We start from the raw sequence: 24,926 nt of genomic DNA, 5'->3' as shown, positions 1-24,926 counted from the left end.
AGATTTCTGCCCTTCAAAATGCATTAGAAAAGAAGAGAAATTACACAGAATGAAATGGAAGCAAAAACCAAACACAAATGGAAGTGTTTCTAACACCATTATGGAAGTAAACAGTTTTTAATGTACTAAGCATCCATGTTTCTCAGGGAGCTTTGGAAATCTTTACTAATTTGATCTCTCCCTACCCCAACCCCCCTCCCACCCCCTCAACCCTCCTTGAATCAATGGAAGGATTTTCTGTGTGCGCATTTTCAGGCACTTATTCTCTTAATTTGCTTTCTGTATCCATTTCAGCATCTTCCTCCTAGATTTTGTCACTCACTGCCACAGAGATTTAGCAAGGCTGTCTTGTAATCACCACTGGTGTCATCCTGATGGGGGAAAAATTAAAAAAAAAAGAAAAAAAGTTGAGCATAGAAGTCCCTCTTTATAAACTGGCTGCTGCCTTTGTCAGTGGATGGGATATACCCCCACAAGAAAAACACTTTGGAAAGATCAAGCCAGATTTCAGCAGGGTTACTGCCAGCTGAAACCATCAAAGGTGAACAGAGAAATGAAGCCCATTACTGCCACCTGAAACAACATTTATCAAGTCCAATTCTTTTCTTTGGGATCCCAATGAGTAATTGATTGGGGCTCCATCCTACAGAGTGGCACAGAAAGTCAGCACAAACAAGAGAAATCAGTACTGTTGTGTTCAGATTTTACATCCCTGGTATTTGTGTAGTGTTCCCTCCCTTACAGGAAGGGAATGGGCAGTTAGCCCTGACAAAGGACGTTTTTAAGAAAGCCACAAATATGGTCATTTTGATCTACAGAAGTACTACAGAGAACATCTTGAGATAGAAATTTTACTCCCTTTGAATATTTTGTGATGACAGGTATAAAGGCATTTCCACTTCTCAGAGGAAAGAATAGTCCATACAGACCCTCGAAGACTGATCATTAATCAACATGACAGACGCTGACAGTGTCAATTAGAAGAAAGGGTCCTCATTACAGAATGAGACGTCCCATGGGGATTGATAAGCATAGGGCTTTTGTGCCATTTGCACTAGGGGAAAGGGATACCCCAGAGACCTTATACAGCAAATTATAAAACCCAGCTTTTCAGCCCTAATAGAAAATGTGGCTTTTTGCTAGGGGAGGGTCCTTTGTCCAGTGCTGAGACTCAAGCAACAAGAAATGCAGTATGCTTTGATAAGGTTCAGTTTATAAACTTATCTCACCACAGCATGGACCAGGCCTTCATTTGGGGTAAGTCAATTTAAAATAAAGAAATAAAATCACAACTGCTTTGACTTACATGGCACTAGTTTTTGGTAGTCAAGGACAGCAGAAAGGAGAAAATGGCACAGTGTGGGAAAGGTGTAAAAGGGAGGATTAAATGCATCTTGATTCGTTTAGAAGATCATGAAGGACACATGAAAAGCCTAGAGCAGTCTCTCATCAGGTTTGGCTTTGCCCACATCATGTTTTTCTGGGCAGGTTAGGAACGCACATGACGACCAAGAGCCATTATATCAAGATGCTGCTTACCACAATCATGCTGGAGAGAGACTGTCCTGCAATCCGCTTGAATTCAGCCTTGATAAGATTTAAGTCAACTTCACTTCGAGAAACAATCACCCTTATGAGGGTCCCATCGCGGGTGCCAGCCCCCTGAAACAACAGATACATCAGTCTACAGTGTTAGTGGGCATTCAAGGGATAAGCTGTTGCGAACTGGTCTGGGACTGGGTGAATTAGCTTTCAGACACCACTCGGCACACATTCTGCAGCAGATCTGCTTTTCCTTGTGAAGATGCCACATCCTCACCTCCAGGGGCCACTGTCCAGACCACAAGCCTTCTGTCTAAGCGTGCCATGAGCCTTTGCACATGTCAAATGCAAAAGCAAACACAGGATTGAAAGAGGGCACTGAATACATACTGCCCTTCTGCAGCAGCACCCATACAACACCTGCCTTCAACTAGTATTGTTTAAGAACTCACAGGAAAATAAAGTTCACTTCAATAACACAAATCTTCGGGGGAATAAGAAAATAAACAGTCATCTCAGCTTTCTACCAAGTTGGGAGAGCTGACATTTTTACATATCATTTAAAAATTATAGGGACACAATCTGCAGTTGTCTTACATATCACCATTTGGAACTTTTTTTTTTTTTGACTGTTTTATTAAGAGAATTGCTTCTTAAAAAGAAAATATCATGGTCCAGTCCATTAAGTTAACATTATGGGCAAAATCCCACTATGACAAACTTCCTCAAAAAGCTTCTTCCAGAAGTTGGCAGGGGCCAGATTGCAGTAAAGCCCAGTATGAATAATAATAAGAAGAAGAAGAAGAAGAAGAAGGTTGCAATAAATGCGTTACCTTTAAAGCATGGTATAGCCTCTCTGCAAAGTAGCAATGGATGTTCCTTGTGCATTTCACTAGGCATATAAAAAAGACTCAGTAAAAATCAATGATAATTGCAGTCCAGGGCAGCAGGTTCAACAGATTCAGCTTTTCCATTCATTCAGTCTACACCTAGGACATGAACTAAGTATCCTTTACTTCCTACCAGAGAGTTTTATAAAGTAGATCCATCCCATAGTAGTCAATTGCTGCAGAAGGAAAGACAACAAACTCAGGAAAAAGAAAGGGAAATGGGACACTTACCAATAGCCAGCATAGCATCCTCTAGTGAGCCACTAGTCTCACTCTTGATGCTGTCTTCTATGCTTTTACCAGAAAGTTTCTGGTATTCTTCAAACACTGTTTGAAACACAAAGCACTTTGAATTTTCACCAAACAGCTGCTAAACATAGTAAACAGGTGCAGATTCCAAGTTATATAAACTCCCACATAAACAAAATATCAGTAACAGAGTTGTTGTTCCCTTTTGTTCTCTAGATACAGATTCTGGTTCCAAAGTACAAACCCCTGTTTTGATTCCTAGCTTTTAAACTAACAAAGAAGAAAACCTGCTATGTAATGCAATGAATATCATACTGAAGTTTGCACAACATTTAGGATCGTATCCCTAAACATTAACACTCAGATATTTTGGTGAAAGGCAATACTACAGAATAGAGAAATTGATACAAACCTTCTCAACTCAGACCTACTCTCCATATTAAAAAAATATATAGTTGCAATACACATACATTTTTAAAAATAAACTATTATAGTCTGCCTTAGTACAGAGGAAATCAAATTCGTTTCCTTGATAATTTAGCAGGTCGCAAAGATTGGTTACATCCAGACCAACTGTTGCAACTCAGTTCTTAAAGGCAGACACAGCCAAAGACTAGAGGCCACTTTTTGTTTTGTTTGGTTTGGTTCTAAGTGCTGTTGGCAGATTAAGTTTAAAAACACAAGGGGGAGCTGGCCTCCAGGGCCCTGAAAATTGTCTCCAGAGACTTCAGCTTGAAGAAGTTCAGGCATACTTAGGTCATCAACAGCTAAATTTATCAATTGAGTTCCAGTAAATTCACATGCTACTTGATGTGCTTAGATCAGGGCCAACATAACAAAATCTGTTAGTTAGAGCTTTGGACTGCCTCGAAAGTCTTGCGATTACAAGGCCAGGTCTCTGCTGCTTTGGGCCTTGGGGAGCTGAGGGCTCCCTTAGCTGGAGCTTGTTCATCATCTCCCCTCCCAAGCAGCCTCCAATGGTCTCAGAAGAACTTCTAGGCCAAAACTGGAAAAGGCTTCCTGTGGTTGCCCGGCACTGGCTTTGTCAGTGATTTTTTCCCAAAGAAACCCGTGTCCAAGGAGTCGTGAGTCTGTCCACTGCACGTTTCTACCTAGTTAGGCAGGAACTCTCTCCCCCTAGGCTTATAAAAATAGCTACACCATCTAGTCATCACTGCTGTATCAGGACTCCTATATAAACAATCTGATTTTCAGTTGCATTAAGTCTTCATAAGCTTCAAAGCTGCTGGCAGCTTTTGGGCATGGATTGGGCAAGGATTAGTAGGCAGGTGTTCATTTCTGACCACCCGAGCTTTGACATCTGTATCCCTGCCTCTTCTTTTTTGGCTAGGATGATTTCTCATTTCAGATGCTTAGGAACGTGGACTGCTTCATACCTTTCATCAAGTGTGTGGCACTCCTCGTGCACAGGATGGTGATGAACTGTATCTCATCGGTGCCCCGTATCTTCTCCCCAGCAGCATAGAGAGTCTGAAATTTAACACACTATTGTTAGATTTTCTGTGCATGCAGCTGGTAAAGGAACAGGCATTTGGCTTGAGGTACTGCTTGGGCAACAGGTCTCAAAGTAACCTAAAGTACTGTATGAACTAGACTCTGCTAGAATAGTTGACTGTGTAGACCCTTGATTGTGTCTTCTAGTGAAGTCAGGGCAGTCACTATCTCCACCCTTTCTATCCCTCCTAAAGCAGCTGGAGCAGCCAGCACTGCTATTGAGGTTTCTTCCCTATTCTTCAGTGTCCCTCGCCACAATGTCTCTATATTTCCACATGTCAAAAGCAGTGGAGCCTGAGCCCACACTTCTCATCCTTCCTGTTTGGAACAGCAAGGCTCAGCAGTGCAGGCAAAACTGAAGAACTCCAAGTTGCTTCTGCTTCAAGAAGGCCCCTCCCAAAACTGTTTTGGCTCCAACCCCATGATGACCAGGACTCTGTTGCCCAAGGACCCTGAAATTCAAGATAGGCAGGCTGCAAGCATATCACTGATCACAGGCATTTGAGAGTACCTCTGCATCCTGGAGAGCCAACGCGGTATCCACATAGAGAGTGGCATTGTCCCTCTCACCCTATGAGGAGAAAAAGACAGACACCATTTGCTCTCATTAATTATTTTCCACACAAGGATCACAGAGTACATTCTAGACAAAGAACAAATCTCCTCCTCAGCTATTTCTGTAGAGTACTCAGTCAGTAATGTTTCAGACAACACAAGAGCTAACTCCTTGGCTCCACTTCATATTACTGATTTCAGTCAAGGAGTTGTTAAGTTATTCTGCTTCTTGGCAAGAAAATTGAGAAAATTCAATAGGATAAATAAATCCAAACATGCTCTCAGCATTGAGGTGGCAGACTCTGGAATAGTGTTGAATCATTGATGAGGAGATTTTTTATTTTTATTTCTTAAAGACCCCTATACGGTGTAGTGACTTTATGCGTATGTAAAAGTGAGATGTTTCTCTGCAGCAGAGCTGACTGTTTCCGGCTCTCTTACTGCTGCTAAGGGAGGGTTTTCCTGCCTCGGTCACATTGAAGCTGAAAACAGAGATCCAGTTCAAGTGATGTGTTTGTCCTGTAGTTTGTGATGATCGTGACTGCATTGTCCCTTCTATCGCACATCTTCTCCAAAAAGGAATAGAAAAATGAAGATCTTTGGATCCTCTTTTCTCTAACATTACCTGAAGAAGGCAAACTAGAATCTGTTCAAAATAGCCACTTGTTTCTGATTTTATGTCTTCTTCCAGATCAGAACCGTATTCTACACGAGAGAAAGAGAAGAATGATGGAAGTATTTACTTGGGTGTTATGATCAGGATATCACCAGTCACCTAAGGACATACACAAGTCAAGAAGGTCACTAGTGAAAAATGGCAGGCTGAGATCAGCATACAACCTCAGTGATACCCAGACAGGCACTCCCATCTAACCGAGTGTACCACTAGCTCCATTGGCAAAGGCATAAACCCACGGCTAATGTTAGAGATGTAGTTTGAGGGACCAAAGAGCTGTGAAATAGTTACAAACATAATTGATAGATTCCCATTTAGAGCACATTTAAGGGAGAGAAAAAGCCAAGTGTACAGCTGTAGCTTTATTTGCCTTCTGACAATGGTTGAGCTTGGCACCACAGACTAAATTTGTGATTTGCTGACCTTTTCCTCTGACTGGAAGAAAGCTAGAGAGGGATTTTCAAATTCACTCAGCACAGCCAGGTTCTGTTTGCCAGGCTGAAGGCAGAGTTAGGCTGCACCTTCTTGCTTCTACAATCCCCTTTTCCTGCTGACAGTGCTAGCTGGTAACACCATTCCCGCTGTGCAGTCAGGCAGCGGCACATTGCTCTGACCACACAAACCAGAGCCCCAGGCACTTTACCTTCTTTGTATGCCTTGATTATCTCTCTGATCTGCGCCTTTGTTCGTGATGCCAGGATCTCTATGATAACACCTTCACTTGTTCCCACACCCTTTGATGGAAAGCATAGTGGAAAAAAAGGTAGAGAAAGATATCCAGTCATGCAGTGAAATTTACTGCTGGAGAAGTATGGTTAAATGAGGAGTCTGATGGCAGCAAAGGGTCAGACTGTGTGCTGAGCTGTGAGAAACTGTCAAGATGAAAGCTGGAGACACAAAGCGCATTTGTTTTGTGTGGATTCATTTACTGAGATGCCCAATTTGTAAAGGTTTCTTGTATATAACCCTGCACTTCTGCAACGCATTTTTGGATCTGAATCTTTGGTGGAAAGTATCGGAGGGATGTGGGGACACTAATGCTTGTCTAGTCAGTCCTTTGTACCATTAAAAAAATACTATATCAACAGGTAGGATCCCAGCTAACCCCAGCTTGGCCCTTGCACCAACACTCATTCATTTCTTTGATTTCTTAACGGTTTCACTGCTCAGGTGGGGTGTCAGGGCAGCAACTTTGGCCCAAGGTCATTGAGCTCCATTCACAATAGGCACTACATAAAGCATCGAAGAGTTTCTAGAGCTACATGTTAGAAACTCATCTGCAGATGCTCATCTGTTGCCAAAGCCAAGTTTAGATCCACTGTTACCTTCCCCAGGCTTTGAAACACATATGTACAGAAACACATATACATATTACATATAAATATTACAGCAGCATTCCCCCCCCCAACATTCACTGATAGCACAACTAAATATTTCTCAAGGGGTAGTGTTAATAACAAACTTAATAATCACCCACTAGCCCAGTTACTATCACTTTTCATTAATAGGCAAAGTTACAGGAAATGAACATTGGACCTACGCTACTAAAATAGCAGCATGCAGTTTACTTACCTTCATGGCATCGTACAGCTCCTTTGCATCATACTTGAACGGGGGGTACATGAGAGCCACAATGAGCCTCTCGAAGTCGCCGCTCAGTTCAGACTTCAGGCTTTCAATCAGATCCTGTTGAACATCACCATGCTTACCACATAAAAAGCCTCAAAGGTTCTCTTTCCTGCCCAGTGCAGTTTCCATCCCCATGGCCTACAGCCGTGAAGCTGTGACATCATTGTGTTGACAGTTTATTAGAAAAGGTCCTGGGGGCTGGAAAAGGCACCTAACCCCAAAATGGATTTTGTCTAGGTCCTTCCACATCCTTTGTTCCCCAGTATCAAGCTTCCCCCAGGTAATAATTCTGCAGCAGAGCAGGGAAGATAAACATCTTCCTCCAACCTGTTTTAGACAGGAAGCAGAACCAGGAGCTGAAGGCCTTGAACTAAGTGAAGGATATAGCCAATACCCAAAGCCTACACATGCACACACACACAGGACATCTGCAGAATCAGGCATGCAGTCTGTTTAAAGACAGGCTTCAAACCTTCCTCTCATTATTGTATAGATCTTTTAGGGTATGCCTCACCCTGTTTCAGTGGGTATATGGAATGAAACCATTCTATTCATTGTCCCATACACATTTGCTTCCCTTTCTTAGGCCCTTTTCCATCAGGGTTTGCTGGAGATTCCTATTTCTATATTGGCCCAAGAGCCTATATTGCTCTTTGCCAATAACTTTCCTTCCCCTACACTTTTAGATGCAACTTTCACACATCTGGCTACACCATTGGGCTGGTGGAAGGGTTTGCAGCACAAGTTTTTCTAATGAGAGTAAGGTTTTATCAAAGACAGAAAGATAGCCACATAAAAACATGGTTGTCAACAATTGCAGTTTGTTTTCATTTTTAGAATTTCCAAATAAATGTAATGAAATAAGTATTTAAATTGAATTTTATCACTTAAAAGAGCCCCAAACCAGCCCGATAGTTTACTCAAAAGGCTACTTAGAAAGTATAACTTTTTGTTATAGCTTCAAAAACAATAAAAGTTACACTTTAAGTCAAAATGGATTTTAAAAAAAAATATTTCTGGTCAAAATACCTTTTAGAAAGAAAATTACAATCACTAGGTGAAAACCAGTTTATCCCACCACAAATTAATTTCACATATTCACCCCAGGCCTTATTATCAAATATTAACCTGTTTGCAAAAGACCTGCATATTGTTTACACCATGCCTGCAGGATGAACTGTACACCCATTTACTACATCCCACATGCAGTGAAACAGTGACTGAATACGGCTTTGTTTTGGAAGAACCTTTCCAAACTGTCCTTTGAAGGATTTGGCAATCTGTTGACGCTGCATGTTGCTCCTCTTAGTTAGGACATCAATTATAGCTTGTTCATCAGTCCCTATGGAGAGCAACAATAAGCCATAAACACAGTGCACAGAGTAATAATAATCCCAATTCAAGTAATCAGACAACCTCCCCTAGTTTATTGCCTTCATGATGTAGAAATTCAATTATGTCTTGCAGAAATGTTGATTTTGAATTATCCACATAAAAAAAAAAAAACATCATCTCTAGCTGCAATTTTCTTCAGGAATGGCTTTTAACTGAGCAACTATAAATGCAACATAGAATTTACACATATGGATAGAGTTAACTCACCAAACCCCTTCATGGCCTTGTACAGGGCTTGAGCATCAGGTGCAGGGTCAAAGTTTAAAGCACCTGTCACAGACACGCCCTCTGCTTCACTCTGAAAAATAAGAAAAATACAACACTTCATTACTGCATTTTGTCAGCTCAGGAAAAGGTATTTTGGAACGTAAAATAATATTATTCATATTATTACACATGTGGAAGACAGAAAAGCGGAGGGGTTGGTTCAAGTCATTCTGAAGAGCAAATCTCAGAAGAGAACACAAGTTTCTTCCCTCCACTTGCCTGTACCAGCCTCTGGCTCCTGGCAGAAAAATGAGGTCAAGCACTGCTGCAAAAGTCATTAGGTGCAGGTGGTCTGGCAGAAAAAGCTAAGTAGCCTGGACTTTCCTATTCAAGCCTTTCTACAATGCTTAAGAACACGTATGCTATCATATCATACTGCTATTAAGCGCCACATTTTCCAGCACTTTGGTACAGGGTGGTTTTATACATAGCCTTTTCAGTTTCATGGAATACATATCTTCCCACAAACCATTTTTCTAGTTAGCAGCTTTATTCTGCTGCTGCTTCACTCAAGTGCAACTGGTTTCACATAAGGAAGCACCTCCTTGGGAAGGATTTGTGCCAAGAGGCTACTTTGAAGGAACAGATCCATCTGGAGAAGTGCAGTTACAATGTTCTCCTCCCCAGAGCTGAGAGCCAACTACATAGCAATCCTCCAGTCAGACCCGTAAGGCACAGCCAGCACCAGAGTAACAGGGCAGAAAGACACACTGGGACTTACTCCAGTCACCATAAGGCAGTGAGGCCATCAACCAGAACCCAGGCTTAAGAGCTTCTGTTTAACCAAAGCTGTTAGGCAAGGGAACTGGCTTGAATACACTGACATCTCCAACAATAACGTCCTATCAACAGGGAAGTCTGTGAATGGTTAGTCATAAACAGTCATCACCACTTTATTCCAATAACTGCAGTTTTCTCTTGCTTAGCAGCGGAGAGATTTAAGCTTCCCCAGGAAACTGCTGTATTCTCATAAATGGACTTGTAGTGATATGATTAATATTGAACTAATGATATCAGCATGACTTGATGGATTTTTTCTAAGGGGGGTGGCCTCACAGTAAGGTAAAAAGCACCTTCAGTCCAGAGCTTACAGACCAGAAGTAATCACTAATGCTGTCCCATATGACTTGCATAATATAGACCTCCAAGTGCCACCCAGCAGCCTCCTGCTCTGGTGCAAATTCCTTTTGCTCCTATTTCCTTTGTGACAGAGGGATCTTCTCCCTCTTCTCATTGCATCCTTTGAGGTAATTCATGTCCTCCCCAGAGAAAAATCCTCCCCAGAGCTAACCTTCAAGAAATCTTTGCCACGTAGAAAGGTTTGTGGAAGTTCCCTTCGGGACCTGCATTGCTGGCATTTTTTATTTTTAAATAAGAGTCTGGAAGATTAATGACATGCTCCTGAGCACGCAGCCAAGAAACACTAGGCCTAGCCCAGCACCACAGCTGAGGCATAGCCACGCCATGCTGCACAGATACTCAGGCTGGCTCAGGGCAAGCTCGTTCAGGTGTTCTTGTCCAGTGCTCTACTGGTAGACATAGCTGGCAGGTGTTTTCACGCCAGCCAAGCTCTGGGAACAGTATCAAGCAACCAAGAAATGATGAGCTTCAATAGAAGCAGTATGTTCAGCAGACTGCAAGATCTGGAAGAACTGTTTTTTTACTGAAGTTTGCTTTGCATCCAGCACAGCAACAGAATCCTGTGCCACCGAACCCTGCTCTGGGTAGGGAGGGCAGCTGAGGAAGGGACTGCATCAATGGGAAGCTTGTCATTAGATGCAGCTTCAATTACGTCCCAGTGATTACTGAGCAGCAAGTTTAAGGCTGTGGTGAAGCTGTCACTGCAGAGCCGCTCCCAAAGGCTTGCCATCAGCCTGGAACAGGAGGCCTGGCCAGGCTGTTGACAGGATCAGAGCAAGTGCTCCTTTTCTGCTCCCCTGTGAAGTCAGCCAGTACCAGCAAAACTTGCCCGGAAAGCAGGATACACTCATCTGTCTGATTTCGCTCTGAAATAGACAGACAGTCCTCTCTAGCTGCACTCAAAGACTCATGTGAAATAAATGCTCTGGATCCATGCCTGGTGACTCAGGGTAAGAGGCAGTGCAAAGCTCAGCTTTCATTTGGAGGCAGCGGTAACAGATCAAACAATGGCCCTTTTTGGTCTTAATTCCAAGAAACACAGCCCATCCTCATTCAAGTAGCTTACTCATGACTCACTCATAGACTTGATTCTCTGTGTTCCAGCACAGGTACAATCACACTCAGTTTCCAGAGAAACACTATTCAGTTTGGTCTTGTTTTCCAGATGAATTGATGCTATAATTACCTAGCTGAAACTACTCAAAGCATCCATGCAAATCTCCTGGTAAGATGAATAACTAGTGCAAAAGCAATGTAATCTGTGTACCCTGCGGCTGATGATGTGAAGAGCGTTTTACCTATAAATGAAGGGTAAGGGGATTAAAAAATATATCAAAATATATATCCTATCAAAATATTTTCTAACCTAAGGAGTAGTTTATCAAAAACCTGAAATGTGTGTGACAGGTGGGGTTATTGCTTTTCAGTGGAAAGTTTCTGAAAGAGTTTCACGTTTTTCATAGTGTGCATATGAGTTGTATTTTTATGGAGGATTTTGAAAAAACAATTTATTTTTAACTACTCCTCCATTGCCTGTCTTCATACCTTCACCCCTACAACACCAACAGATAAGAGTCCTCTAGAGCTTTCAATGACTTTTCTCCTTTTCTCACTAAGTTTCCAAATGATTTCCAGCTTGGAGGGTGGGGGCAACAGATCAACATAAAGGGAAAAATTAAAGTGAGAGCTCCTCCAGGCTTTGGAAAAAAATCCATTTTACTATACTAACTTCCAAAAGGGTGGTGACTGGGCAGGGAAAGAAGACTTTTCCACCAGTGCTCCAACACATGCCATTCTCCAGCAGCTCTCTTCTAGGCCTTGGCTTGTAGATATCTAGAGATAAAGTCCCCGGGGAAACCTAGCCTTCCACAGAAGCTAATGTGAGAGCTGCCACTGATCTGTATGTGGAGGCTGCTTCAGGGCACCCCACAACTCCCGAAGCCACAAGAGCTTAAAAGAGAACAAACAGCATTTCTGGCTCCTAGCAGACAGGCAGGGCGTCCAAGTCCACATCGTTGCAGCAATATTCAAAACCCACCAAAGAAAGACACTGTGGCTTGACAAACCATACCTCCCTCCATGACCACAGCCTGCCAGCATGCTGGGGACAGGCCACTGCTCTGAACCCACTGCCAGAGGTGAAGGAAGGGACAAGGAGTCTGCAGCTTTCATACCTAATGCAGACCTCTGCTGTGCAGCTTTGCTGATCCCCAGTACTATATCCCAATGTACACATAATCATCCCTCTGCACCACTCAACTGAAGGGCCAGGGAGAGTCTGGTCTTCTTAAAGCCAGCATGCATGTTAACACCTCCTTTAATCAAGGTTTTGGAAGTGCTAAAACCATTTTATAGTCAGAAAACCAGTAAACAGATTTGGCTGATTTTTAAAGGGAAAGATTTAATTCCCACACAGTGCCTGATAGAGCTTACAAGTTAACTTGTAGTGCGAAAGAAGTGAAGGTGTTTCACTTCACTATTTCCTCTACTTACCCAAGCCTTCCACCATGCCATCTCAGTGTTGGTAGTGATACCTGGGCCTGTTAATGAAGAAAACCACATGCATCACACCTCACAGTAAGGGAATCTGAGATTTGAAGAGGGTGGGGGGGGAAGAGGAATAATTTTCTTTTTTTTTTTTTTCAATAGACTTACCACAAGAAAATTAGAATAACTGTGTTCCTCTGGAGGCTTATTCCCTCTGGAAGCTGCAGAATGTAACTGGACTCTGTGCTGAGAACTGGCAGGTATAACCCATCCTTATCTACAAATTCCATGGGGCAACGCCCGCAGACACTGCTCAACCTGTTTTGCGCGTATGATCTCACGGGGAGAGATCGAGTTGCTTAACAAACCAGGCTTCCCCTGTGAGGAGCCCTATATTCAACCTCAGTTGACTAATGCTCATTGTAATTTTTCCACTGCTTCTCCCCCACACCCTAACCCGCTAACATTTTAGCCTCTGGCACTGACACAATGTGCAAATTAAAGCCAGGTAATTTCTTGGCATTAAACTCCACTGAGACCCAGTGAGTTCTGCTACAATGAAATAAACCACTCTCATATTATTAAGGACTTTCTATTTCTACCAATCTGGATGACACCAAAACAGGACTCTCAAAACTTAACAAACGCTCACCTACATCCCTTCCTTCATAAAAGCCTATAAAAAAACCACACTAAGTCAACAGCCAAACATGTCCTACCTCTCATAGCAAAGCTCAGTACAGCAGCAGACTGTATACTGACTTGGGAAGTCTCTTCCTGTCACGTAACCCAGACTCACACAGCATGAGCAAGAAGCATCTCAAGGCCAACACAGAACCAGCACGTTTCAGGCTAACTGCTCTCAGCAATGTCAGTTCCAGCAAGGTTACCGTAAGGCTTGCTATTACATGTTAAGACTTGGTGCAATGTGAATATTTTTTCCTTTTTGTGTTCATAGTAAGAGCCAAAATGCTCTTAATACTTAAATTCGGAGAAGTGTTTCTGTGAAACCAGCTGAAATATCTTATGGCTGTAGCAATATTTTCCTGTCTAGACTTTTGTCAGAACCCATCATGCCCGTGTTATTTATTTGTTTTTAGATGGAAAGCTGCCCTGATGGAAACATTCCCATCAGCTATATCTTAACCCTTGCTATAGAGGAACTTTGTCCCCTCTCACATTTACAAGCCCACGCGGGACCCTGGGTAAACACCAAACCACGGGCCTCTCTTACTTCCTTCCCACACGCTGTTATTTCACTTAACCCAGCTGGGTCCCCCTGGCCTGGGAAGCTGCTCTGGTTATTCCCACTGGAATGAGCTCTGCCAGCTCCTCCCACCTCAAACCCATCCATCACACGGGGAGGGCAAGTCGTGGAGGAGGAGGCACTGTCCTTGGCATAGGAAGTGTGCAACTAGGGTCCACACCAGCTTGGTTTCTAGTCAACTTTAAGAAGCAGGGTCATCAACAGTGCACAGCAAGGAGGGTTCATGAGTGGTCCTTCATTCTCCCTCCTTCTCGGGGAAGGGTGGTCAGAGCAAGATGGATTTGCTTTTGCTGGATCCCAAGGCTGTGCCTGGCTGCTTACATACGCCTTTTCCCTGTGTTGGGATTTAATTAGGTCAGCTTGCCATGAAGGTCAGCTTTCTTGAGGACTCCATGGACAAAGAAACTCTTCTAGACAGAAAGTCACAGAGTTGGAGCTAACAGCCATAGGTCACAGAGGGGAGCAGAAACCCAACCAGACAGAAAATGGGAAAAATTCCAAGCAGTCATTTTTGCCAGCACAAACTAAAAAGGCCGCAAAGGGACACCAGAGGAGACTTTAACAGGGGAATTAGAATTTAATGTGGCCAGATTTTAAGAAATCAGTATAAATGGGCTACATAAGATCTAGAGAAACTGAACTCCGAGCAATCCCTCTTCAGGTATGGTGCTACTGCTCTGAATTGATTCCTGCTCTTCATTCACCGTGGTTTATCTTGTTAGTAAGAACTGATCACTTTGTCAGCTGTGAGTTGAACTCTATTGCAGCATCAATGATGCAAGGCCTCAGAGCAGTGCTGCACAGTCTTAATGCAGATGAGAGCAGTCAACGCTCTCAGGCCAGCACAGCAGGAGGTACACTGCAGTCTAACATCCCTTTTGCTTGGGGAGATGTTTGTTTTAAACAGCTCAGTTAACAGACATCTTCACTACACATCTTGGTGCTCCCTTACCACACTTGTTGTACATGTGAGTGAGCTTGTCTGTGGTTCGTGTACTTTACTGTTATGTACCAGAAACATACATACACACACATCTTTTACAGCAGCAATATAACCTCACATACTGCAGTGATTATCCTCAGGATCACACAAAATTTCAGAAAGGGGTAGAAGACAACACACAAGTTCTACAGGTTCTCCCAAGCCTCCCTGTCTCACACACACAAAGTCATTTCTGCATCCCTTCCTTGTAAAGCGAACTCCAAATTCACTAAAAATACTGTCAGGAGAACTCTGCCCAGCAACATGTTAAGGTGGTTAAAATTTGATCTTGTAATCCTTCTTGCTTGCCCTGTGGTACCCCTACAAAACAGGGTCATCTCTAAGCCATCTGCAAGAGCGTCATCTGAGCGGTGGGTCAGTCACGTTGTGGGTACAGACATCCACAAAGTGTCTCCACAGTGAAGTTCTCTCAAGCCTCAGCCCTGAACACCTCCAAGCTTTCAGCAAGTTCCTGCTTCTGCCAGTGTGTCTGGCCAAGTCAGCTGTTGGCACAGCCATCAGCCACCAAAAGTGGTCAGAAACCTCCAGAAGCAGCAGCACATACACCATAACTAGGTCTGGTTTGTGTGTTTTTAGGCCATTCAATCCAAATCCATTTTCAGCTAGACATAATGAAGAAGCTGCTCTGCACTTAGCTTTTTCTTGACTCTGCACTTGGGGCTTTCCAAGCTTGAATCAGGGACACTGGAGCTACCTCAGTACATACCCAGCCAGTGTAAGGAATGCTATAGAAGAATTCATGAGCAGGATTGGATTTTGCTCAACCTTGTTCAAAACCATAAAAGACTTGAAGTAAAAGAAAAAAAAAGTGCTGATAGCCTTCAAAAGGTTCACTACTTACATTGCTTCAAGATTGTACCACTCAGTAAACTCTGACTGCTCTGTTTTATGTTGGACAAAAGCAGCTTAAAGGATGCTCTAATTTAGATGCTCTAGATTCTAGAGTGCAGCCCCTTTCTCCCCTTCCCCATTTGTAGGTTAGTAAAGTCTGGCCCTGTGCCTGGAGAGTTTGAGGCCAGGAGCTGACTGCTTTGGAACACAAAAGCTTATGCAAAACAGGTCCTCAACTGTCCAGCAGTTTTACTTACCCCATGGCTTTTCTCTGCTACTAGAACTTTCTGCAGCAGGACAAGAACAGAACAGCCCATTGGGAATTTCACCCCAAAATTTGTATTTATTCTTTTTGTTTTAAAGCCAGGAGCTTAATCATTCTGGAAACAGCAGACCAAACAGACATTGATACTTGATGCAAATCAATAATCTGACCAATCATAAAATATTTTACTATGTAAATTTGAGGAAATTAGAGCACACCCCTCATACCAAGCAGGAGAGAAGCATTCTACTGCAAAGAAAGAAGATAAACAACATTTTTCAGCCCAGTTTATAAGTAATACTGCATAGAATCACAGCTCTGATGAGGACTCATTTCAGCAAATTGCAGGGTTTCCTTTCATGTGATACCAAACTCTTAATATCTCTCCCAGTCCTACGCTTTCCAGGACAGGTCATTACCTCCTTACTTTTTAGTCTTTTAGCTCCAGACCCATTACTGACAATACTTTGCCCCTACCTTCCAGTGACTTACATCAGTCTCTTGCCCCAGCAGCTGCCATGTTTGCAGACCAGGTTACACTCCCTCACTGTGCAAACCTAACCTGTCTCATCCTGCAGATTTTAAATCAGTGTGCAAACAACTCCACAAACCAAACACTAAGTTCTACTCCTACTACTCCATTCTTTTTTCCCTTCTGTGCATTGCTACTTAAATAGATACTATCAGCTGACTACCATCAGCAGTAAGAGCGAATGCCCTTACATCTACTAATCAGCTCACTATCACCTGAAATCAGATCATTACATGGAAGGGCTGTGTAAATTTGCTAGCAGGCCAATCCAAGCAAAAAGTTATTGTTCTGTTAATGAAAGAGGTGTGAGCTAGGGTAAACAAGCAGATGGGAAAGGCAGTAGTTTTCAAAAGGAGAGTATCTGCAATACAAAAATAAAGTCACTAAAGTCTAAAAAAATTATACTGACATACCTGGCAGCTCACTGCTCACCCTGCCCTTTCCTCTTGTGCCTTTGAACCATCTTTCAAAGTGAAAATGATCCCAAAATAGGATTATTTCCATTTGAAAATCACTAGCTCAGCTTCATTTTCCAAGTTTCCTTTATTACCGCAAGCAGCTTTGTGCCAAGTACCATAAGAGAAAAATCCGTGCCTATATGTTTTGGGGGATGTTCAAGCAGCAACAGTGTAAAATCTCAGGGCCTGATTGTGTCAGCACCAGGAGGACGAGCCCCGGGGTCAGTGGGGCAGCCAGTGCCACAGGGGACTGTGCGCAGAGCTGTGTGCAGGTTAGCAAAGGGTGTGTTGGCTTCACCTTTGCCACACAGGGCCCCTTCGCTACCGGTGGGACAGCCAGGGTTAGGCACAAACACAAACGAGCAGAGCACGTCCCCTTGGCTTGCTCTGGCTCTGCTCTGACTCCGGCTGAGCATTTTTCTGCTCATTCCTTTCTTGCGCTAGTGCTGGAGCCAAGGAATTCTTCCCAGTTGCCCTAACAACCATTCCCCACACAAAACAGGCAACTGCTGCTCTTGTTTAACCCCAAAGGCCAACAAAGAAAGCACCCTCTGAATCAAAATGGGCAAGGGGAGCTCATTTGGGTCTGATGGGGACATGACAGATGCCAGGAGATCAAATGCCAGCAGCGGGTGTGAGGCAGCATTCAGGAAGCATTGGGTGCTTGTATGTGTAATATTTTGTGCACATCCCAAGACACCTCTACGGGGATTATTTTTTGTATAGTCCCTGATGGAACAAGTACGGGTGCCCATACACAATTAAAGACAGTCCTGCTGTTTGAATGAGCCCTGCAATGGAGAAGGATGCACACAGAGCTGCCTAAGGGTGACCCCTCGATGCCACCTGTCATGCCCCTACTGATGTGCTTCACTCTGCAGCAAGGATTGAGCCAGCAGCCCCACATCAGGCTCACCCTAACACTGATCATGTGGTGCTTTCCCATCAGTAGCAGCTGCATCTGGATGGCTCAAGAGCCACAGAGTTCAAGCACTGCTGAGTGATTGGAGTGATCTATGACAAAGGAGGTTAAATTTAAAAATGAGAGAACACAGTGTCACTTCTGATTTGTTAGTAAAATTAGATGTAATATTACATTTTCACATCTTCCTCTACAGCTAGATTTTCCTTCAGCTTTGAAGTGGCCGTATTCCAGCCTGGAGCTGGCAACACTGAGGACAGCATCCTGGAGCAGACTCTGTGAGATGCTAGTGGGTCAGCTAGGCTAGTAGCTTGGCTTGCAATTGCTTGGTGGCACAGTCTCTGAACACTGCAATACTGCAGGCAGTACTATGCCTATGCCATAGTATGAAGGGCCCAAAGCCAGTCCACTTCAGACCATGCCCCTGTTGAGTGTACAGAAGCAGAGAGCCTATGAGTAAACAGACTGTTCTACTAGCTCTAATGGAATTATTATAGTTCTAATTAGGGCACTATAATATCGTGATAGAAGAAACAGGCCTAGATTGATACACTAAAGAAAAACAAACACACTTTTCTATCAGGTGCAGATGTTTCTCTGTGTTCCTCTGTCACCTGTAAAACCAGTGGGAGCTCTGCCAGTGATTGGTATGAGTGCCGAGCCAGACTTAACTTTGGTCCCCCTCCCGCTGTGGCAGAATTTTGACACTGCTGAAGTCAGCATGTCCATGATGCCAGTTACACTGGTGACATTGTGATTGGTATCCAGACCTCTGCTTGTGTGCATTCAGGTGTCTTGGTGGAGACAGCAAAGGCATTTGTGTCTCACAATCTTGACAAAGTAAAACAGAAGCAAGGAGACATAAAGTACCGCTTTCCTTTCCCAGAGAAGTGGTGTTCAGTCTCTACTCAAGTACCTGTGATCTTCATTCACTAGCTAAGCAGACTATTGGGAACCCTTTACATGAACACAAGTAAATGAGGAAGCAAGACTTTGATAAATGGTTCTGCCTGTCTGAATTTGTCATTCAAGGTATAGACAGGTCACTGAGCCAGATCTCACAATATGAGCACATACATCTGCCCTCATCACCCAGATACCAGTTTCTGGGACGCACTGAAGAACACACACCTAGAAATGTGTGTGAGGTTGGGATTGTTTGTTTTCTCATTTTATTGTGAGCTAACACAAAGGCTGTTGCTTTCTAAGGGAAAACCAACATATTTCACAAATTGTTTTTGTAGTAAGAAGAACTGAAAACAGGGCAAGTAAGTTTATAATGGAAAAAACTTTTGTATCAAAGGCACTAAAAATAGCAGCAGTGCTGCTAAAACAGCCAGCTCTCCTTAAGCTGAGGGCTGTGGTCTAGCTGTGCTAGTTGAAAATCTTCCAAATGTTCTATTGTTTCCTTAGAGAGCTCTGCCAAATATAGGTGGTTCAACCTTAGTGTGGAATGAGACCAGCCCCTCTTTAATACTGAGATAATTAGAGGCCATGGGGATCAAACCAGAGAGGATGTGTTTAGGATCACGGAGAGATCAAGAAATCAAAATAAGTTCTCCCAAGAGCCAGGCTCACAGTGCCACAGCATCTCAGTCGTGGAATGGTGGGAAGTATCATCTGTGCCTCAACAGAATACCTTGTGCCCCAAACTGTGAGTTATTTTCAGCACTAATTTTTGTCACAAAAGTGATAAATGAGGGCTGGATGTTTCAGACATTGAATCAGCAGCAGCTCATGAACCAGCTCAGTTAGATGCAAGAACAGAAGTAGACTGATGGTCTCTTCTGCCTGTAGAATTTTACTCAGTACACGTTCAGGGTTGATTTGTGTCTCTTTGACAGTGATAGAGCAACCAGGTCACAGCTCACCAGTGAATATGCCTGTATGAAAAGTGCACTGCAGAAAACACAGTGCTGCTGCATTACAAACTTGGCTCTGCATGGAAGCTGCAAAGGGCAGAAGCATGGCTGAGAAAGGAGCAGCACTGAGGAAGGCAAATGAAAGAGCCAGGAAAGAGGATCTAACCATGGCAAGGGCTCAGGAAGGAGCTGAGGAGGGAGCAGTTGTGGCAGAGGTCTATGAGTGCTGGAGGGAGGAAAGATGGCAGCACCAAGGTCAACCCCAAGTTTTCTTCAGCCTACAGTGGAAACAGCACTGAGCAGTGGCACTACCAGGCTGCAATTACCTAGCTGCAGTCCTGCTGTTGAATACCCCAGAAATGCTGAACCATTCCAGGTCCAAGAACTGAACCTCAGTGAAACTCTTAGCCATGAGACCTTTTCTGTTGCAGAGATCTACTTTGGTGCAAGATGCATAACAGTAGATGCTGTTAGCTGATAGGCTTAGACAGTCATCTTCTTCAATGCTGGGCACTAGGGAAAGCACCACTTTGCTGCCAAAGCTGTGTGGTGTCTTGAGGATTGCTTTTGTTGGGTCAGCCATGTCTCGTTCCTATAGGTTCCTATAGGTTCCTATAGGTTCCTACCATAGCCTTTGTGAATCTCATCAGAGTCTTAGGCAATTCCTATGCAAGCAACAGAAGTCCTGCATTGCATCACAAGCTGACGGTAACCAGGAAACAAATGAAAACTCTTATCCCAGGAGACTTTTACAACTATCATTTCCAGTTTATGTCGCTGTCAAAAGGCAGCTCTCTCATGCTGTGTGTGTGACCTGACCTACCACAGGGAGCACATACTTCCAGCAGCAGGCTGCTCCCTGCTTGGTGCCCACGCAAACCCCATCCCAGCGTGTGGTGTGGGCCTCACGCTGGTGGCGGCTGGGGACAGCTCAAGGCCAACAATGCTGGTCGGTGGTGAGGGCGAAGAGGGCCAGCGGCTGGCAGCAGTGTGGCCATGGGTTTTACAGCCAGGGAGTTGCTGCTCCTTGGCAGGTCAGGCACAGAGAGCGCTGTCACCTTGTGGGCGGTACAGGAGCTGGAACTGCAGGTTTAACTAGGGGTTCCAGAGGAAAACCAACTTAAAACACATTACTTTTTTCTTTAAAAGCCATGCTGACTTCCTGCACTGCTCTGGGAGCTCCCGGCAGGCTGCTCCACCGCGGGCCATCGGCTGTCCAGCCCTGCCCTCCAGCGGCAGCCCGGCCGGGGCCTACCGCAGGCGGGCGAGGACGAGCAGGGGGACCGGCCCCTCGGGGGCAGGAGGAGGCCCTGGGGGGGCTCTCCCTCAGCAGAGGGGCAGGGGAGGTGTGGGGGCAGCCAGAGGCCTCGGTGGGGCTCGGGGGGATGCCAAGCTGTGGTGGCATGGGTACAGCAAACTGGGGTTGGTAGCAGCCCTTTCTCCACCCTGGGGTTTGGTAGGGCTCTGCTCAGAGCATTGCTTCCAGGGCAGCTTCAACCATCTCCCTCTTCGTTGTCCTGAAAGACGAGTGGCAACAGAGAATCTTGGGCTCCACAGGCTGCCCTACAACGAGCCAGCAGGCTCCTGGGGCTGACATTTGCCCTCAGTGCACTGCCGGGGCAGCAGCAGTCTTGCAAGGGGCAAGTGCTTCTCTGCAGCTTGTCCCCCCTGTGCAGCTCTCCAAGATGGTTGGGAAAGGGGCTGTCGGGGCCAGATCCTGGCAGAGAGACATCACACACTTGGCTTGGCTGCGAGCACACCGACAGGCTATTTTTACACTTATTTCCTGCTGTTGAATTGGGGCTGTTCACAACCAACCAAAACCCTGGCTTCCCAGATGTGAATCGTGGGCATGGCCAGTGCAGGGCTCCCGGCTCATCCCCATGCTAAGGGGGGAGCTGCTAAGAGACCCAGAGAAGAAAGCAGGCAGCTGCTGAATTCGGACAGAGCCACCATGGCTACAGCTGCAGAAACTGTCAGAGCAGGAGTGCTGAGACGCACAGTTCAACCAGCCATAGCTGGGCTCTGTCCTTCCAGCAAGGGAAACTGAGGCACAAAATGGAGGGCAGAGAAACAGCCAAAGCCTACTTCTCCTGTGGTAGCATTACAGGAAAGCAGGAAAGACTTGATGCTGGCTTTGCCACCCGACAAGAATGACACTGCAGAGCTGGTGAACCCAGGGGTGCTCAGTCGGTTCCTCAGAGACACCCTTGGTACGAGCAGGCTGCAGATCAGGCTGTTGGGGAGCAGACAACCCCCACACATACATAGCTCAGGAAAAAGAGAAGGACAGGATTCCTGGATGATGTAGGAAACCTACCCTCCAAATCCACCTTCCAGGAGACCTTGCCAGAGGCCTGTCTGAGGCCACCCAGGAAACATCCCGCCTGTTCTTCCTGTGGTGATGCTGGGTCCAGATGGGTTAGAGGAAGACCTGTTCCTTTGTTCCTGTGCTAGGGAGGAAAATGAGCTATTTGCTGTTTTGACCTGTGGGTCACTTCAGCAATGCAGAAACCAGTAGAGTTGGCAAAAACAGACAGAAGGCTGGGAAGCTCCAGAGCCTGCAGGGAGCTGTCAGTTCTCCCCACCCACTTGTTCCCTAGGAGAGGATGAGTGCTGCAAGACACCTGCCAGCTCAGGAGGAGACAGACCTGACTCTCTGTGACTGTCCTGGTGGATGGGCTGTCATTCACAATGTCTCAGACACAGGCTGTGTGCATTTCTGGAGAGGGAGGCTCCCGATGACCCACAGTAGACCCAAGTCTACCAACATGTTGACAATGGCTTTTAAAGTTTATTAATTATCTTCTGAAGGCATCTTTCTGCTGAGGACATTGCAGCATTTCCCAACTGGCAGCGGGCCCAACAGATGGAGCAGAAATTCAGTAAAGAATAGAAAAGACCTCTAAAGCTGACCAACACTAACTCCTACCTCTGGTCACGTTCACTTTTGCATAAGGTACTCCTTGTATACAAGGAAACAGAGGCACAAAGCAGTCACAGTTGTGTTTTTGAGGAGGTTGAGCTGCCACAGATGCTTACCACATTTTCCCATTGGTTTTGGTTAGCCAAATATGCCTTTGGTGACTTAGAGGAATCTTAAGACTCATGTTTTCATCTCAAAGCGTCTTCGTATGTACTGAAATAATGGAGAATAGAAAACACTTTAGTGCGCTTAATATTTTACCTGAACAGTGCACGAGCCATGATCTCTAAAGAAAGGGTAGCTTTATTTAGTAGCCTGTCAAATGCATGTGTGTTTATTACAAGTGGATGTCCTGAATGCTGTGTTCGTCTGTGCCCTCTGTGAAGACTCAGGCTATAAATCCAAACCCCTTTGCCCTCAGACGGAAAAGCATACACCTCCAGTGCTGTATGTTCTGGGTCATGAGACCTAGGACATTTCTGCAAGCCTGCTCCCAAAATCATGTCCCTGAGGTTCAGCAGGATGCAGGAGAACACTAGCATGGACAAAGGGCAACTCAGCTGCTACATGGCAATGATGGACTGGCATGAGAAGAGCTCACTTTGTTGAACTTGGTGGCGAAGACACAGATAGGTTTATATAAACACCTTTAATGAAGTATTTATACATGCATGCCAATGCTGCACCTTGGAAAGTTTAACAGGAAACATTTTTCACTCAATGTCACAGCCAAAACCTTTCAGTAGGATGCCACATTGTTCCCTTTCTCTCAGGGCTTGTAGCTCTTTCGTTTCATCTTTGGAGTCTCACTGGTTCTCCTGAGCTGCTGTCAGAAATCAGAGTAGTATTTGGCTAGGAGACTTCCAGCATACCCTGCCTTGCAGTGACATGGGGTTCCTCAGTGTGAAGGAAGGGGGCACCTTAGTTGCAGAAATGGTAAAGCTTGGGATAAGTCCTTACCCCAAGGCCAAAGCACATTCATAGAGTAAAGATCAGAAAATTTTCAGTATGGACAACATACTCTGCCTGTGGTTTCTTTAGGAATAGGAGCATGGGGAGAATGGGTATTTTTCAGTTACTAGCTCAGATGCTGAAGCCAGTAAAATTCTTGCTGCTGACTTCCACACAGCCACATGTTGGTGTATGTTCACATGTAAATGCCACTCCTGAGACTGTGAAGTATGTTTGATGAAAGGTGCTAAATCAGCATTAGAGACTATTTATAGACAAGGCTGTAACCAAAGCCTTAGACTTAGCCCAGACTGCGGGGAAGTTCAGGTCAAATCTGAATTCTGTTGTCTCAGGCATGCAGAAACCTAACCAGCCACAGCTGCAGCCAGTGTTGGGTTTTTGTTAACGCAGAACAAAAATGCCCAGAGCCTCGGCTCCAGCTTTTGTTTGTGTGATCTCTTCTGAGAGCCCTAGCCTGCCTTTCCCGTAAGAACCAGATGGAGGAACAAAAAAGAGTGAAGGTCACAAAACCGTTCTGTCAGCCTGGGGAGCAGAGTGAGGGCAAGCTGGGCTTTGTCAGAGACCCCAATGCCATGAGGAGGTGCACAGCTCTAGGCAAAGATTTCAGCTCCCATAGGGATGGGGGCACCTGGCTCAGTCACCATGCAGCTGCCCCCAGCTTTGTCACAATGACTTTGTGCAGGGATCAGGCCCCTAGAAATCAGTGCCCAGAGTTTTTCCAGATGATGCTCTACTGCACTATGAAGCTGGGCTTAACTGACCCTTCCCACTACAGCCCCTTGGTAAGGATAGGGATAAGAGCCCAGCCTGGCCCAGAGAGCATCTTGTACCCAGCTGGCTGCCAGACACACTGCTTTCACAGGAGGATGGCAGAGACAGAGCACAATTACCCCACACACAATCTCTGCTAACAATGGACATAGAGAAGCCTTTGCCCAACTCCAGCTGAGAAGGAAGTCACAGATGTCCTTGGCATCACCCTGTCATGTTGTGTATCCCAGGTAGTGATGGCATGGGCTCAAGGGGCTGAATATGTGCAAGGACCAACTTCATTTCCCATTGCACACAAGACTGTGGCTGCCATACTGTGCAAACTACGTACATAGCACAGCTCAGCAGCTTTGCAGCATCCTTGATTTCCTATAATTGCAGCCTACTTAGGTTAGAGATTTTTGTGGCTTACCCCTGCTGACCTCCTTTCCTGGCTCATGTTTCCCCCAGGCCCCCCACCCTCAAAATCCTCAATGGGGCTTGGAGAGATACAGAGGAAGCATTAGCAGCAGGGAGGGAAGAAAAAATTAGCTTCAGAGACAGTGAAGGAGAAGGGAGTTTAGGATCAAGTCCTGCGTTCTTCAGGCAAGGCTTCTAGAAATCAGTAGTTGTGCTCAAGTAAAGATAAAAACCAACCCTGTGTCTCCAGTGTTTTCATAGGTGTAGGCTTTGCTATAGAATTTGCTCTTTGCCAAAGACTTGGGCTCTAGCATCTTATTTTGCTTGGCTTTATGTTCATGTTTCTATACACTGGACTTCTCTTTAGATAGCA

The 24,926-nt window shown here is 44.9% G+C and overlaps 1 protein-coding gene across 3 annotated transcripts; it reads right to left on the bottom strand.

Moving 5' to 3' along the window:
* Nucleotides 1–314: 314 nt before the first annotated feature.
* Nucleotides 315–12,372, bottom strand: LOC118243468 (annexin A8-like). Of its 3 annotated transcripts, XM_035537559.1 has the most exons (12): nucleotides 12,352–12,372; nucleotides 8,659–8,749; nucleotides 8,304–8,398; nucleotides 7,000–7,113; nucleotides 6,071–6,161; nucleotides 5,377–5,456; nucleotides 4,708–4,767; nucleotides 4,079–4,172; nucleotides 2,664–2,759; nucleotides 2,376–2,434; nucleotides 1,540–1,662; nucleotides 315–371 (listed from the first exon to the last, which is right to left on the bottom strand). In XM_035537559.1, the coding sequence occupies exons 1-12, from the start codon at nucleotides 12,370–12,372 to the stop codon at nucleotides 315–317; spliced, it is 981 nt and encodes a 326-aa protein (XP_035393452.1). The 3 variants fall into 3 exon arrangements, with proteins under 3 accessions (XP_035393452.1, XP_035393536.1, XP_035393620.1); XM_035537643.1 differs by lacking the exons at nucleotides 5,377–5,456; nucleotides 6,071–6,161; XM_035537727.1 differs by lacking the exons at nucleotides 8,304–8,398; nucleotides 8,659–8,749.
* Nucleotides 12,373–24,926: the final 12,554 nt, after the last annotated feature.

Source organism: Cygnus atratus, chromosome 7 (assembly GCF_013377495.2).
Source record: "Cygnus atratus isolate AKBS03 ecotype Queensland, Australia chromosome 7, CAtr_DNAZoo_HiC_assembly, whole genome shotgun sequence".
NCBI classification, from domain to species: Eukaryota; Metazoa; Chordata; class Aves; order Anseriformes; family Anatidae; genus Cygnus; species Cygnus atratus.
This window is presented reverse-complemented; position numbering and strand designations above follow the sequence as displayed.

What these genes read in the sequence shown, in the direction of transcription:
- LOC118243468 (XM_035537559.1), bottom strand. Translation starts at nt 12,372, where the DNA reads ATGGCATGGTGGAAGGCTTGG. An exon ending in TCAAAGGACAGTTTGGAAAG is followed by an intron (nt 7,114 to 8,303) that starts GTTCTTCCAAAA and finishes GATGTTCAACAG; the next exon opens with GATCTGATTGAAAGCCTGAA. An exon ending in CTCTCTCCAGCATGATTGTG is followed by an intron (nt 372 to 1,539) that starts GTAAGCAGCATC and finishes TTCCCCCATCAG; the next exon opens with GATGACACCAGTGGTGATTA.